This window comes from Lissotriton vulgaris, chromosome 2_1, assembly GCF_964263255.1.
Source record: "Lissotriton vulgaris chromosome 2_1, aLisVul1.2, whole genome shotgun sequence".
NCBI classification, from domain to species: Eukaryota; Metazoa; Chordata; class Amphibia; order Caudata; family Salamandridae; genus Lissotriton; species Lissotriton vulgaris.
In genome coordinates this window covers 767,438,284-767,453,245 of record NC_141687.1, presented here as the reverse complement: position 1 = coordinate 767,453,245, position 14,962 = coordinate 767,438,284, and the positions used below count along the sequence as shown (strand labels likewise).

Below are 14,962 nucleotides of genomic sequence, written 5' to 3'. Positions count from 1 at the left end.
GCTTCCTGCGGATGAAATGTTCTGTGATGTTGAGTATTCAGCGCAGGATTCCTAAACAATATGGCCTCTCCTGTGCTGGGATCTGTTTGACAACTTTTTAAACATGTACCAAATTGAAGGTCGAACTGTCTTTTTTTCTCTGCTCTACCTAAACATAGTGGCTTTCAAGGTGCTCAGAAAAACAATCACAATATATTCAATTATATAGAGAACCTTTTATGAACGCTTTTTTACGGGAGAATGCTTTCGAAATAGAACTTACTTTTATGGACATTTTTTAAGGCTTTTAAAGTGCTTTCAGTAAACTTTCATTATAAATGATTTTCATGCCCTCTATTGGCATTTACTCTGCATTACTAAGCTGACCTGGGGAATATTCCAAGGTAAGGAATCTATAACTAACCTATGTTTCTTACAGATATATCAAGGTAGTTAACTTGTTTATCTGAAAGAAACAGTTAGTTCTAGATTCCTTAGCTTAGAATAGATACCCCAGCAATACCAACCTTGGAGGTGGGTCTGCGAACCAAGATCACACCAGAAAGTCCTGGGGGAACAGAACGACAGAAGAAGCCGTCTCTCCAGCTTTGGCTGTCCAGGCAGTAGTGTCTCATAAACGAGTGCAGCGATGCCCACGTAGGTGCCTGACAGATGTCATTTAGGGGGACTCCCCGTCCCAAAGCAGTAGCAGCTGCCGATGCCCTGGCAGACTGGGCACGCAGCCCCACTGGAGGCTCCTTTTTAGCCAAAGAGTAACAGGATTTGATGCACAGAACTCCCCACCTGGAGATGGTCCATTTGTGCACGGCCCGACCTTCCTTATTGCCCACGTAACCAACAAACAGCCGGTCTTCCACCTGGAATTGTTTGGTGCGATCCAAATCGAAGGAGAGCGCACGTTTTGGATCCAGACGGTTGAGCTCTCTTCCTCTTTTGAACGCTGCGGAGGCGGAAAGAAGGTGGGCAGAGTGGTGGTTTGGCCAATATGAAAAGAAGTGACCCCCTTTGGAGGAAAGGAAGGTCGAGTTCTGAGGACGACCTTGTCCGGATGAACAGCCAGAAAGGGAGGCTTGGAAGTCAGAGCTTGTAACTCACTCACCCTGCATGCAGAGGTGATGGCCACCAGAAAAGCAGTTTTGAGAGTTAGGAGTCTGAGAGGACAGTCATATAGCGGCTTGAAAGGAGCGCACATAAGATAGGTTAACACTAAGTTCAAGTCCCACTGAGGCATTACGAAGGGAACAGGAGGAAACAGATGAGTAATTCCCTTAAGAAATCTATTTACAACAGTGGACTTGAAAAGAGAAGGCTGATCAGGAAGCCTGAGGAAGGTTGAAATGGCCGAACGGTTGCCCTTAGTGCTCAGAGCAGAGCCCTGCTGGGCCAAAGACAGGAGGAACAAAAGAAAGTCAGAAAGTGGGACAGAAAGGGGTTCCACAGCCTTTGCTGTGCACCATGCCACAAATTTGTTTCATCTGCAGGCGTATACCGCCTTAGTGGAGGGACGCATGGCTGCCAAGATTACATCACAAACTTTGGGAGGCAAGTCAAATGACGTCAACTGCTACCGCTCAATCTCCACGCAAGGAGGGGGAGGCTGGACCGGTTCGGCTGGAGGACCGTCTCCTGTTGCTGCGACAGAAGATCCTCCTGAAGAGGCAGTCGAATCGGAGGATCGATGGTCATGTTGAGCAGCTCGGGATACCAGACTCTTCGTGCCCAACCCGGAGCCCCAAGAATGACTTGAGCCTGGTCGCGCTTGATCTTCTCTGGCACTCTGGGCAGAAGTGGTATAGGCGTAAAGGCGTATATGAGACTGCAACTCCACTTGCGACAAAAAGCATCGCCTCGCGAGTGCCGCCTTGGAAATTCCAACGTGTAGAATTGCTGACATTGCGCGTTCTCTTCAGAGTCAAATAGATCTAACCAAGGTTCTCCCCACTGCAGAAAGAGACCTTGAACCACCTCCGAGTAAAGACACCATTCGTGATCCATCATGCACCTGAGGCGGAGTTTGTCCACCCTGGGGTTCAGTGAACCTGCCAGGTGTTGAACCACCAGGGATATGCCCTGATGTTCCAGCACAGGGCCTCCTGACAGAGTCCACGACCCCACCTCGCCGTGTTTGCTGCAGTACCACATGGCGGTGGTGTCTGCCGTTGATCCAATCCTGGTTCATGAGCCACCACTGCAATTGTCGTGCAGTGCCCTCCGAGATCTGGATGTGATCTGACAGGTTCCCCCGATGCTGGGCCCACTGGAACTTCAGACACCATTGCAGAGCCCGCATATGCCATCTGGCATGATCGAGCTGCAAGATAAATGAGGCCATGAGGCCCAGCAGCCTCAGAGTCACTGACCAAAGGCCGGGACAAGGGCTGAAAGATCAGAATCAGAGCCCGAATATCCCGGACTTGCTGTTCGGGAGGATAAACCCGAAACTGCGCCATGTCCAGAACAATCCGACAAAGAGGAGCTTCTGAGAGGGAACCAGGTGCAACTTCGGCACGTTGATGGAAAATCCAAGCAAAGGCAGGAGGTTGGCTGTAGTCTGGAGGTGGGAGATGACTGTCTGGGGCTAGCCCGCCTTTAACAACCAGTCGTCGAGATGGGTGAAGACTGAGACCCCTGATGTGCGCAGATGAGCTGGGACCACCGCCATCACTTTCGTGTACACCCGAGGGGCGCTGGTAAGTCCAAAAGGGAGCACGGTGTACTGAAATGCTCGTTGCCTACCGTGAACCGCAGGCAACGTCGGTGGGCCCGCAGGACTGGGATGTGGAAATAAGCATCCTGCAAGCCCAGTGTTACCACCCAGTCTTGTGGATCGAGAGCAGACAAGACCTGAGCCAGAGTGAGCATCTTGAACTTCTCTTTGAGGAGTAAGTCATTGACGTTCCGGAGTTCTAAGATAGGACGCAGGCCCTTGTCCTTCTTGGGCAACAGAAAGTTGTGGGAACAACAACCACAACCTACTTCTGGCGTCCGAACGTGCTCAATGGCCCCCTTGGCCAAGAGGCCTGCAACTTCCTGCTGAAGAAGCACCAAGTGATCCCCTGACATGCGGTGGTAACGAGGTGGCATGGCTGGAGGGGTAGGTTCAAAGGGGAGGGAGTAGCCCCTCCGGACTATCTCTAAAACACACCTGTCCGATGTGATGGTGCACCAGTATGGGAGGTGATGGCGAAGCCTGCCGCCCACTGGCGTTTGAAGGGCCTGAAAGATCGGACTAGGAAGGTTTGAAGGCAGAAGCGGCCAGGGTGGAGGTGGACTGACCCGCCCGCTGGCCCCTGGTCTGCCACGGCGGAACCCACGTCCACACTGAGATTGTTGCTGTGCAGGCTTGTGGCTCTGTTGAGAACGCTGAGGGGTGCCCCTTCCGGTGCCACAAAAGGAGCGAAAAGCATAAGGCGGAGGAGAGCGGACTGCAGACAGCCCCAAGAACTTGGCCCAACGGGCATCAAAGGGCATGTCCATAAGTGTGTTCTGGACATCCCCCGAAAATCCGGTCGTCCTCAACTAGGCGTGGTGTCGAACCGCCAACGTCGTTGCAATCGATCTGCCAAGTGAGTCGATGGTATCTAGCCTCCAACAAATCATGAACTTACCTGCATCTCTCCCCTCTGCAACAGCCTGGGAGAGAACTGGACAGGCCTCCTCCGGACACTGAGGCAGCACTCCCACAGAGAGTGGAAATAATGGCCCAAGAGGCATGCAGTGTTCACAGACCGCAGGGCAGAACTGGCAGAAGCGAAAATCTTCTTTCCGAACTGATCCAGTATCTTGGATTCCCTATCCGGTGGTACGGAAGGGAAGGTAGTCGGGGAAGCATAGGCTTGGACAACCAAGCTCTTGGGGGTGGGGTGTTAGGAGAGGAAAATGGAGTCACCTGGAGCAGGGCGATGGCATCTGGTCACGCTCCTATCCACAGGAGCCCCTGTGGTGGGCCTGGACCAGGTGCCCAAAAGAACGTTGGAAAGTGCTTCGTTGAAGGGGAGCAGTGGCTCCGCAGAAGTAGCTGCTGGCTGAAGCACTTCAGTCAGGAGATTGGTCCTGACAGCCACAGTAGGGAGCACAAGGTGTAGTGCCTCAGCCGCCCTAGGCAACACCACAGCATAACTAGCGCCCTCCTCCGTAGCCACGGTAGGAGGAGACAGCATGCCACGGTCTGGTGAGGTATCCAGACCACTGGCTTCCCCCAACTCCTCTGCCCAGTCCTGGTCATCCTCTCAATCAGATGTGAGGGGGTCTTCAGACCCCTCCCAGTCCTCCTCTTTCCTCCTCAGGCCGTTCCACAGGCCTTAAATAAGGAGCAGGGACATGGGGATAGAAATTCCCGAGCAACGTCGAGAACAGTATCGATCGTCGCCGGCCCGATGCTGCATCCCCTTCGAGGCTGAAACCGGGGGCGACGTCTTCCTGAGGAGCGGGACGTCCGAAGTGGTGCCGTTGGGGTCGGTGGAGGTGTTATGAGGTCAACCGGGATCCAGGCCTAGATCCATGAGGGTCCCACGGAGATGGGGCCGAAGCCGGAAATAACGCCAGAGCTGGAGTCGCTGGTGATGGAACGCGAGGACCCCCAGTCGGGACTGCGGGCCCGAAGGCGCACCAGCGGGCACGACGGCCCAAAGAGGCGAGCCATGGCCTACAGCAACTCCTGTATCTGGGCCGGTGTTGCTGACGTACCAGGAAAGGGCGGGTAGGCCGGCAGCAACACCACAGGCTCCACCGGAGCCACGGGAGAGGCACCACCCGCACCCTCAGCCGTGCCACGCAACCGACGAGGGGAAGTCGGAGAACAATGACGTTTCTTCGACTTCTTGTGCTTCGCCTTACCTGACCCCGAGTGTGAAGACATGGATCCTGCTGGACCGGGACCTCAAACGGCGCAGAGCTGACTGCCGGGCCTCCAGCAGCTGCAGGTACCACTCCTGCAAAGACTTTGGCACCATGGCCCGGCAGTTAGGACACGACTTGGGGTCGTGGTCGCGCCCCAGGCAGAAAAGAAACACCCGGTGCGGATCAGTCACCGACATCATGCAATGACAATCCTCGCAGAACTTAAAACTGGGCCTCCTAACTGCACCAGGAGTTGAAGACTCGATAAAAAAGCCAGTAAAAAAATGACTGGGGGGTACCTGCTCTTCCCGGATCTGCGCTTGCTGGCACGGAAAAAGAAAGAACTGAAGCCAGTGAGCATGGGCGGCGTCTAAGTAGCGCCCGCGACTTCATCTCGGCAACCACGACGACAACGACGGACGCGGAGTCACATAACACCACCTACCGACATGCAGGGGTACTGCTGACGAAAACTTTCTGGATCCAGTTTGACGCCTGGGGGTAATTGTAAGGTAAGGAATCTATCACTATGTGTTTCTTTCAGATTCAAGCAACATTTCAGGTAAAGCCTATAACAATACCATTGCTAAGATACACTGGATAACTGTTTGCTATTTTGGCCCTTCTGTCCTAATGTGATGCTTATGGTCTCTCCTTGACGATTGTAATCCATTGTATACTACTTTTGTGAAGTGCTCAAATTCCCATGGGCCAAGTCCACGCTATATAAAGTATGAACTGAACTGCTTATTATGCAAAAAAAATAGTGCTCTTGTTGAACATTACTTATATTTGGTAACACCTTATTACCTGGTAGAGAGTCCATCTAGCTGCAGATTCCTTATTGTTTAGAATTATCCCGAGAATGGATCTGGAAATTTTTCATGAGCAGTACCCCTGCATGCCAGTAGGTCGCGTCGTTCGGCTGCGCATGGAGCTGTCGGTGCTGGAAGTTAAGTGTGCAATGCCTTTAAAGGCGCCACCTCAGCGGGCTGATGTCAGTTTCTTTTTGCGACTTTCCACACCAGGAGCACAGAGCTACAAAGAACACCGATCACTGGTGTGGAAATCTAGGGTCCTGAAAGGGGGAATACCCTATCCCTCGAAAACAGTTTGCAGGGAAAATGGGTGGGTTGGTAAGAAATCTGGTCTAGATAGAGCCTCTACCAAATAAGGTGTTGCCGAAGGTAAGTAACTTGTTCATCTGATAATGACTTCTAGCTGCAGATTATGTACCTTAAAATAGATACCCAAACAACACCTCCCCAGAGGCGGGTCTGCAAACCTAACTTTGATCAGAAAGTCCAGCAGGAACAAACAGACAAAAAGCCCTTCCCTGCAGACCTGACTGTCCAGGCAGTAGTGCTTTGTGAAAATGTTCAGAGAAGCTCACGTTGCTGCCTGGCAGATATTCAGGACCGGAACTCAGTGTGCTAAAGCAGTGGGGTCATACTTAGCTCTAGTGGAATTATCACGCAAACCCTATGGGGTTGCATCTTGGCTAATGTGTAGCAGATCCTAATGCAGACACCGATCCATCAGGAGAAGGCCTACTTCTCCATGGCCTTTCCCTTCTTCGCTCCGACGTACTCCACGAAGAGTTGTTCGTCCGCTCGGAACTCTCTTGTGCGATCAAGGTTGAACGACAACGCTCTTTTTGGGTACAGTAGGTGAAGTTGTTTCTCTTCTTTAGAGTGATGTGACAGCATAAAAAGTATGCAGGGTGATGGACTGGCCTACCTGAAAGGAAGGAACCACTTTCGGTATAAAGAAGACTCTAGTGTGAAGAACCAGCTTGTCTGGGTAGATGTTCAGGTATGGGGGTTTGGAAAACAAAGTCTAAAGCTCACTGACTCTCCAGGCAGATAATATTGTCATCAGGAAAGCCGTATTCACTGTAAGGAGCCCGAGAGGACAACTGTGGAAGGGCTCAAAGGGAGCGCACATCAAAAACAACAAGACTACATTAAGGTCTCACAGAGGCATGATTAAAGGTGAAGTAGGAAACATGCTGCAAACCTTTCAAGAACCTATGTACAATAGGGGATTTAAAGAGGGATGGCTGGTCAGACAACCATAGAAAAGCTGAGATAGCAGAAAGGTAGCCCTTTACAGTGCTCAGAGCAGAGCCCTGTTGAGCAAGGGAAAAGATAAAGAGAATGACCTGAGAGAGGGGGGCGGAAATAGGATCAACCTGTTTCTCAGCACACGGTGCCACTAACTTGTCCCAATGGTAGCTGTATTCTGTTTTGGTGGAGGAACGCTTGGCTGCCTAAATAACACTGCAGACTTTTGGCAGATGGTTAAAAACTGTCAACTGTCGACGCTCATTCTCCACACATGCAGGTGAAGTGTTGAGAGGGTCAGGTGGATAACCCTCCACTGCTGCTGTGAAAGAATATCCTACAGAAGGGGCAGCCTGATTTTAGGACCAATAGCCATGTTCAACAGCTCGGGATACCAAACTCTTCAAGTTCAGGACAGAGTCACAAAGGTCACATGGGCCCAGTCGTTCATGATCCTATTGAGAACTTCGGGCAAGAGTGGTATGGGCGGAAATGTGTACAGAAGGCCTGAGCTCCACATGAGACGAAAATTGCCAACAAGTGAGAGCCACCTGGAAACATTAGCATGAAGAACTGCTGACATTGTGGTTTCTTAACAGATCTAACCAAGGCTCGTCCCACTGCTGAAAGAGACCTTGCACCACCTCTGGAAGGAGATGCCACTCCTGATCCTATAAGCATCTTCGGCTAAGTTTGTACGTCATATCCAGAGACGCAGGACCTCTTGACAAAGGGTCCACAACCCCACGAAGGTCTGTTTGTCACAGTACCACATGGCGGTGTTGTTGTCTGTGAACACCTGTACTAGTCTTCCCTTAATGGAGGGTAAAAACGCCTTCAAAGCCAGCTGGATTGCTCGGAGCTCAGATGTCTCTGATCTCCACCTTTCCCAGATTGCTGCCCCATTCCAGGAGTGACGCATTTGTCACCACTATGAGATCTGGTTAAGGAAGGGTGAGGGGTCTGCCGCTGACCCAATCGCAGTACGTTAACTACTACTGCAGATATTTTGCAGTTCCCTCCGAGCTCTGGACCATATCGGAGAGGTTCCCCTGATGCTGTACCCTCTGGAACTTCTGCTACCAGTTCAGAGCCCACATATGCCAGCAGGCTTGTGTCACAAGTAGGATGCACAAGGTCATTAATCCCAGCAGGCTGAGAGTGAGTCTCACCAAAATCCAGGATAGAGGCTGAAGCATCGGTATCATAGCCTGAAAGTCTGGACTCGCCGTTTGGGAAGACAGACCTGAAATTGCACTCTGTCCAGAACAGCTTGAATGGAATGGAGTGTCCGAGAAGGATTCAGGTGTGATCTGGCATGCTGACAGTGAGCCCCAGCCAATGTCTGGATGTGGGAGATGACAGCCTGAGGTGAGCCTGCCTTCTAGAGTCACTCATCGAGATAGGGAAAGACTGGCCTCCCTGATCTCTTCAGATGAGCTACAACCACCACCATCACCTTGGTGAACACCCTAGGGGCACTGGTAAGGCCAAAAGGGAGCACTGCAAACTGAAAGTGCTCGTGGCCCACAATGACCCGCATATAACACCTGTGAGCAAGCAGGATGGAAATGTAGAAATATGGATCCTGCAAGTCTAACGCTACCATCCAGTTCCCGGGACTTGACAAAGTGTGAGCATTCTGCACTTCTCCTTCTTAATGAAGAAATTAAGAGGGCTGAGGTAAAGGATAGAACAAAGGCCTCCGTCCTTGGGCACCGTAAAGTGGCAGGATTAGCAACCACAACCTACTTCTGGACTCAGCACAACTTTATGGCTCCCTTGGCCAAGATAGCTGTCACTTCCTTGCAGAGCAAGGCAAGATGGTCCTCCATCAGCCTGTCACAAGGAGGTGGCATGGGCGGAGGGGTAGTAACAAAGGGGAGGGAGTAACCACTTCAGACAATTTGAATAACCAAGCGGTCCGATGTTATAGAGCTCCACTGAGGCAGGTGAGTGCATATCCGGTCTCCACAAACAAAACACTGTGATCCAGCACTCCACATAATCATTGTAAAATACAATATTGCACGACGAAGAATATCATTCCATTCAGCAGGTCTGGTTTCAAGTTTCTTTATTTAACTTCTTCTTTAAAAACCAACGTAGCCAACGCGTTTTGTCACTAAGGACTTCTTCAGGGCAAAATTGAAATATAAGGGGCTTTTTCTTGTACTCCTTTAATATTAGAGTCTATGGCAAATGCTCCCCTTTAAAAACAGTCTTGTGTGCAACCGTATTTGCTTTGCAGATCTAGTATGATGCTCTTGGTACGTGTTTTCCCTGTAAGGGTCTTTTGAATAGTCTATCACAATTTGTTTTCACTGAGCGGTCTCTCCATCGTGCGGACCATGCGATAATTAAAACTAGGACCGACTATAACCCCACTGAACAATAGGTGCAGTCATCATTGCCTCATACCTCGTTCGCTAACACTAACGTGTCTCTTTCAGATAGGGCAAACGAGAGCGGTTTGGAGGCTGCAGCTGGATGGGGGGTAGAGGATTGGCCTAACCTTTGGCTGGCCCACCCACGAAGTCTGTGAGTACTGCGTCCTTCACCATATAAGGGCTGGGAAGCTTGTGCGCTGGATGGTTAGGCATGCAAAGACGCGGCTGGAAGCCCCTTCCATGGCCGTGAAAAGAGGACTGGTATTGGTGAGGGCCCATGGAAAGGCCCAAGGACATGGCTGTAGCTCTGTTGTCTTTGAAGTGCTCCAGCGCGGAGTCTGAATGCTCTCCGAAGAGAGGGGAGCCATCAAACGGCATTTCCAAAAGCAATGCTTGGAGATCCCCTGAAATCCCTGAAAAAACAATTGTCCTTAACCAGGTGGGGCACCGTAAGGCTACAGTTGAAACTGTTCTGCATAGCGAGTCGGTGGTATCCAGCCTATATAGGATTGTAAAATTAGATGCATCCCTCCCATTAGCAACTGCTTGGCAAAGTGTAGTCTTGGACGCCTCTGAAACCATGGGCACCACCTGCGCAACCAAATCCCATAAAGCATGGGAGTAATGGCCCTAAAGGACTGCAGTGCTAGGCTGGTGGAAAAAAAAGATTTTCTTGCCCCAGGTGTTCAGTCTTTTGGACTCCCTATACGGTGGGGCGGTAGGGATTAACCAGATTTACACGGGAAGTAGAGGCTTGGACTAACAAGCTCTCCAGGCTAAGGTGTTGCATGAGGAAATTGGGCTCCCCTGGAGTAGGTGGTGGCAATCACCTTGTTCACAGGAGCCCCTGTGAGGCTCTGTCTCAAGTCCCAAGCAGGACGTCTGTGAGAGCTTAATTGAAGGGGATAAACAGTTCTGAGGGGAGCACTCCCGTCTAAAGCACCTCGGTCAAGACATTCGTTTTAAATGCCTCTGTGGTCAAACTAAGATCCAGGTCCATCCATGCCCTTCACATTACCATAGCAAACAACCCTCTCTTCTCTGTAGCCTTGGTAGGGGGAAAGAGCATGCCAGTATCTGGGGAAACGCTGATTGGCACCTTGGAGCCGGGGGCATCGGCACCGGCATCAGGGAAGGTCGTGATGACATGTGCCACGCCAATCCGGTTCCATCTGTGGATCCAAGGGACCCAACTGTAACCAATTGGGGCCCTTCACGAACCAGCGAGCTCAAAGGCGCACCAGCGGGGATGGGCCGCTCAAATATGAGATACATGGCCTCATAAAACTCTCGAAGTTGACCAGTGGGTCGCTTGGGCTCCCGGAAAATCAGAGAGGCACAGAGCTGTTCCAGGAGCAGGCTAAACTGCGGAGCCCTGTAGTGTAGTTCCTATATTCCAAATAGGCTATGCGCATTGAAATAATATACACTATAGATTTGACAAAGGACTGAGGTCAGTATGTCTCTATCAAGCATATTAAACTTAATTGTGTGTGTGCCAGCTAACTCTGAGGTCGCTAGAAACTTTATCCAATAAACAAGAAGGGATTAGTCTTGGACAACCGCATAAACATGACAAGTTTGTTGTCCTTAGAACCGGAATAATATCTTCAGGGTCGTGGAAGCAATAGATAACTATTTCACCTAGTCAATCGTGCATGCTTCGTTTCTAAAGAGTTGGACAGAAATAGAGAGACGGGCGTTTCAATAAAAGGATTTATTGAACAGTCTTCTTTCTCATGCAAGAGAGGTGAACTGCTACAATCGAAGTATAATGCGTACAGAGCAAACAGTAATATAAAATAATACTGTAATACCATTGTCTGTTGCTATAACATATATAAAAATACGTACATAAATAACACAGGCTAAAAAACTCAACTGGTGCTTCTAAAATACGCCTACCCCAGTGTACCTAACCTAGGTCTAGTACGAGGGAAGACGTAGGTGTTGTCTTTATAGTTTAGTTCTGACAAGAATTGCCAAAGGTTTCTCTAGGTTCTAATCAGCTCCAGACCTTAGAATGAGAGACGTTGGTATCTCTTTCCCTAGGCTCGATCTCCCAACACCCTGCAAGGGGAGTCAGAAACACTGGAGCTGGATTCTAGGCAGGAGGATGACATCTTATAGTCAGTGCGTCAGCTGGGGAGTTGGCTTCATTCGGCACTTGCTGTAGCGAGCTGCGTCGTGCAAGTAGGTAGTCGAACTGCACCGAATCACACCGTGCTTTGCCATAGCAAGTGAAGGTATTTTATACCTCGAAGGAGTTTAGGAATGCCAGCATTGACGTTAGAGTCGGGCATATGAACGTCATGAATGAACCCCTGAGGAATAGATGTTCATGCATAATAAAAAGTTTCTTGGAGAAATCAATGTTCAAACAAGGGGAAGTCCCTAACGGTTTAAGAGTCTGGTCTTCCAAGACCTCGTGTTGACATAGATGAAAGTAGCCATGCCTGTATTTGGGTAGCATAGGCTATGCCTAAATAAGGACTGGATTTCTATGCCTATATAAGGGCAATGTGAATTATACCAATAAAAGGACATGGATCTGGAAATGCATACAGAATCTATAATCGCACACAACACCCACTTACCCACTCCACTTTCGTATGTACCACTAAACATGTCTGAACATATCTAAAACATATCTACACATGAAGTACTATAACCCCTTCAAAATACATAAAAAATGCATTAGATCTGGTTGAAAGCATAATCATGCATTGTTGCTGTACACATTAAAACAAGTATTCATTCAGAGCATATTTTCGACAATTTAAATGCAAACATGAATGAATCATAAAAATATACATTTATGAAATGGCTCGTAAATACAGAAAAAAAAGGTCCGAAATCATTTCATGTCAGATTACATAAAACTGTTTGGTTGTGGACAACGTCATATATTGTCTCTAGAAGTATTCAAAGAATTCTTGTTCTCTATGAATAGTTATACTATAAGCAGATTACTTTGTGCCAAAAAGGAAAAATACAAATTTGGGGAAAAAAAATTAGTCATAGGAAAAAGTTCTTTGTTTTGTAAAAAATGAAGGTCAAATTCAGTGTCTTTCAGAACACTGTGTGCCAAATTCAAAAGCCAGTGTTAGAGCTTGGAGAAAACATGAATTCTTCTATGTCTGTACAAAAGTTGTCTATCATTGTAGCTGATAGTTGGATTACCTTGTTTAGAAGATTAACCGCACATAGATGTGATGCATCGCCTTCAGCATTGGTCACATCAGCAATGTTCGAATCGGATGTTACCTGCGCGCCTGTTGTTTCCTCCCATACCTCAGCATCAGCATTTTGCGTCTGTGAGATCTCAATGAATGCCGTCATCAGAATTGGTAGCCGCTGGGGACAACACAGAGTATGGGCCGTTACCGCTTCAAGCAAAGTATCAACATTCATTGGCATGACTGATGGGAGTGTTAGACAGATGTCTAGCACGCATTCTTCTCCGCATAGCAGACAGCGTAGAACAGGTAAGATGCAATCTTGCCAGATTGGTCTGAATGACAGAAATCATGTGGTATTTAATTCTCGTAGACGAGTTAATCCCAAAATTTGAACGATGCGCTCACAACATTTCATCTCCAATAGAGCTCTCTCTATGGTGCTTGGAGTGGCGCTGGTGATTTGGCTTGCCATATCATAGCAGAAGGAGCAAAAATAGTATCCCTGCAACGGGTCCCAAAAGGAGAGGCAGTCCGCCAAACACAGAGTGCACGAAGTTTGAAATATTCAGAGGACTGCTTGAAAAGGTGCTAATAGTCTGGAACATACGTTCTTAAATAGATGTACAATACCGCTCGTATCAGACATATTTAAGATTCGACTTAACATTTCAGAGAAATACATAGGGCAGTTTGTAGTCAAGGGGGCATTTGTCTCGGCAGAAGTCCTTGCGACTTATAGATCATAGGTTTCTTTGGCCAAGGTCAGTGGCACAGTTTTCTGCAAAAGAATGGCTTTCATTTTGAGTGTCAATTCGTATAGAAGAGATGTTCAGCAAAGGCCATAAAGGTGACTCCTTGGCTGTCTTTGTGTTTGGAAACAATACTTGTATACAGAAAGTGACCCTGGATGACACAGTTACTAGGTATCGTTTGCCTGGCAACATGCCACAGCAGCTGTGATCGTTCAACATAAAGTAAACCCCATTCGAAAGTTGTCCAAAAATTGGATCAATCACTGCAGCTGGTGAACCTGGCAGGTGGCAGGATACCATCACAGGCCCAGTGTAAGTTTATACCCAGACAAAGGTGAGAACCGCTTAGTGCGTTTTCACAGTTTGTACCGCTAAGAAACACTGAACGTTTCCCACTCCAACATGTGTGTGTGTATGGTAATTCCCAGGATGTCTTGATGTATTCTTTACCCAACCTTTCATATGTGCTTGTTGGTATGTGTTTTAGGCAATACTAAGAATGGAAAATAGTAACAGGCAGAGTGATTGTTCCATGTATTATCCATTCAGTAGCTGGTTTTTCTGCTACCGTAAATGGCAATCTTTCCAGTTTTTCAATGCTCAGCACTGTATAGTCTGCTCCTCTTTGTGCCAATTTGATCTGTTTATCTGTGAGATTGAATTCTGAAACCAGTGACGTAGTATTAATTAAACGCCAAGGCACATAGCTTGAACAAAGGTTTTGTAACATCCAGCCTAATAGCATGACAGAACTTAATTGCGACTGACCATGTTGCAACATGACCAAGTCCTGTTCCATGAAGTCTATGGCAGAAGACACTATGCTGTCCAATGTTAATGTTATAAAACGCGCGTACACCAAGAGGTTTCATGGCACTACTCTAACTGGTCAAAGCCAAAGAGAAGTATTAGTCATGTGCTTGTTCAAATAGCCATGTTTTAAGCAGCTTTCTGAAACTCAATAGTTCTGTGCAGAACCGTATCTCAAAGGGGAGTGAGTTCCACAGTTGTGGAGCCAGGTATGCGAATCGAAAGCCTCCATGTCGTTTCCGTTTGAATTTAGGGGTAGCTAGTAGGTGAAGGTGTTTGGAACGAAGATCACGGGTAGGGGTGTACCTGGAGAATAGATTGTTGATCAATATGGGGCTCTGACAGTTTAGTGATTTAAAGATTAAGCAGCCTGTCTTAAAGGCGGACCGTTGAGGCAGTGGGAGCCAGTGTAGTCTTTTTAAGAGGGGTCTGGCAGATTGCCACCTGGGTTGCTGTTGGATCAATATTGCTGCCTGATTCTGCACCATCTGGAGTCGCTTAGTCGGACAGAGTGGCATCCCCAGATAGATCGAGTTGGCATAATCCAGGTAGGATAGTACTAGAGCTATCACCACCTGTATTAGAGCTGCGTGGGTAAGCAAGTGGCTGATCTTTTGGATCTTTCACAATTGAAAGAAACAGGTTGATACCACTGCACCTATATGTGTTTTTAGTGATAAGTCTCTGTCTATACTCACCCCAAGGCTTTTTACAGAGGTAGAGGGCTTTGGAGGGGGACCAAGTTCTTCTGGCCAATAATGTGGGCCCCAGAAGATCTGGCTTCCCCCTATCAGTAGCACCTCCGTCTTACCTAGATTAAGTTTCAGGTGATTGTGATCCATCCAAAGACGGATGTATAACATAGTTTCCTGAAAGTTGGTAATTGACTTGGGGGAGTTGTCTATGGTAAATGTGAGCTGAAG

At 48.4% G+C, this 14,962-nt stretch overlaps 1 protein-coding gene across 7 annotated transcripts in view; it reads right to left on the bottom strand.

Annotated features, from left to right (window-relative positions):
• Window positions 1–14,962, bottom strand: part of UBR3 (ubiquitin protein ligase E3 component n-recognin 3) — a 2,118,328-nt gene that overhangs the window by 146,002 nt on the left and 1,957,364 nt on the right. For 4 of the 7 annotated variants that reach the window (XM_086956098.1, XM_086956099.1, XM_086956100.1 and 1 more), the window contains one exon: window positions 12,479–12,652. The exons of the other annotated variants lie outside the window; for them this stretch is intronic. In XM_086956098.1, the coding sequence (XP_086812224.1) occupies window positions 12,479–12,652 (174 nt within the window). The remainder of the gene's footprint in view (window positions 1–12,478; window positions 12,653–14,962) is intronic. 7 annotated transcript variants of the gene reach the window in all.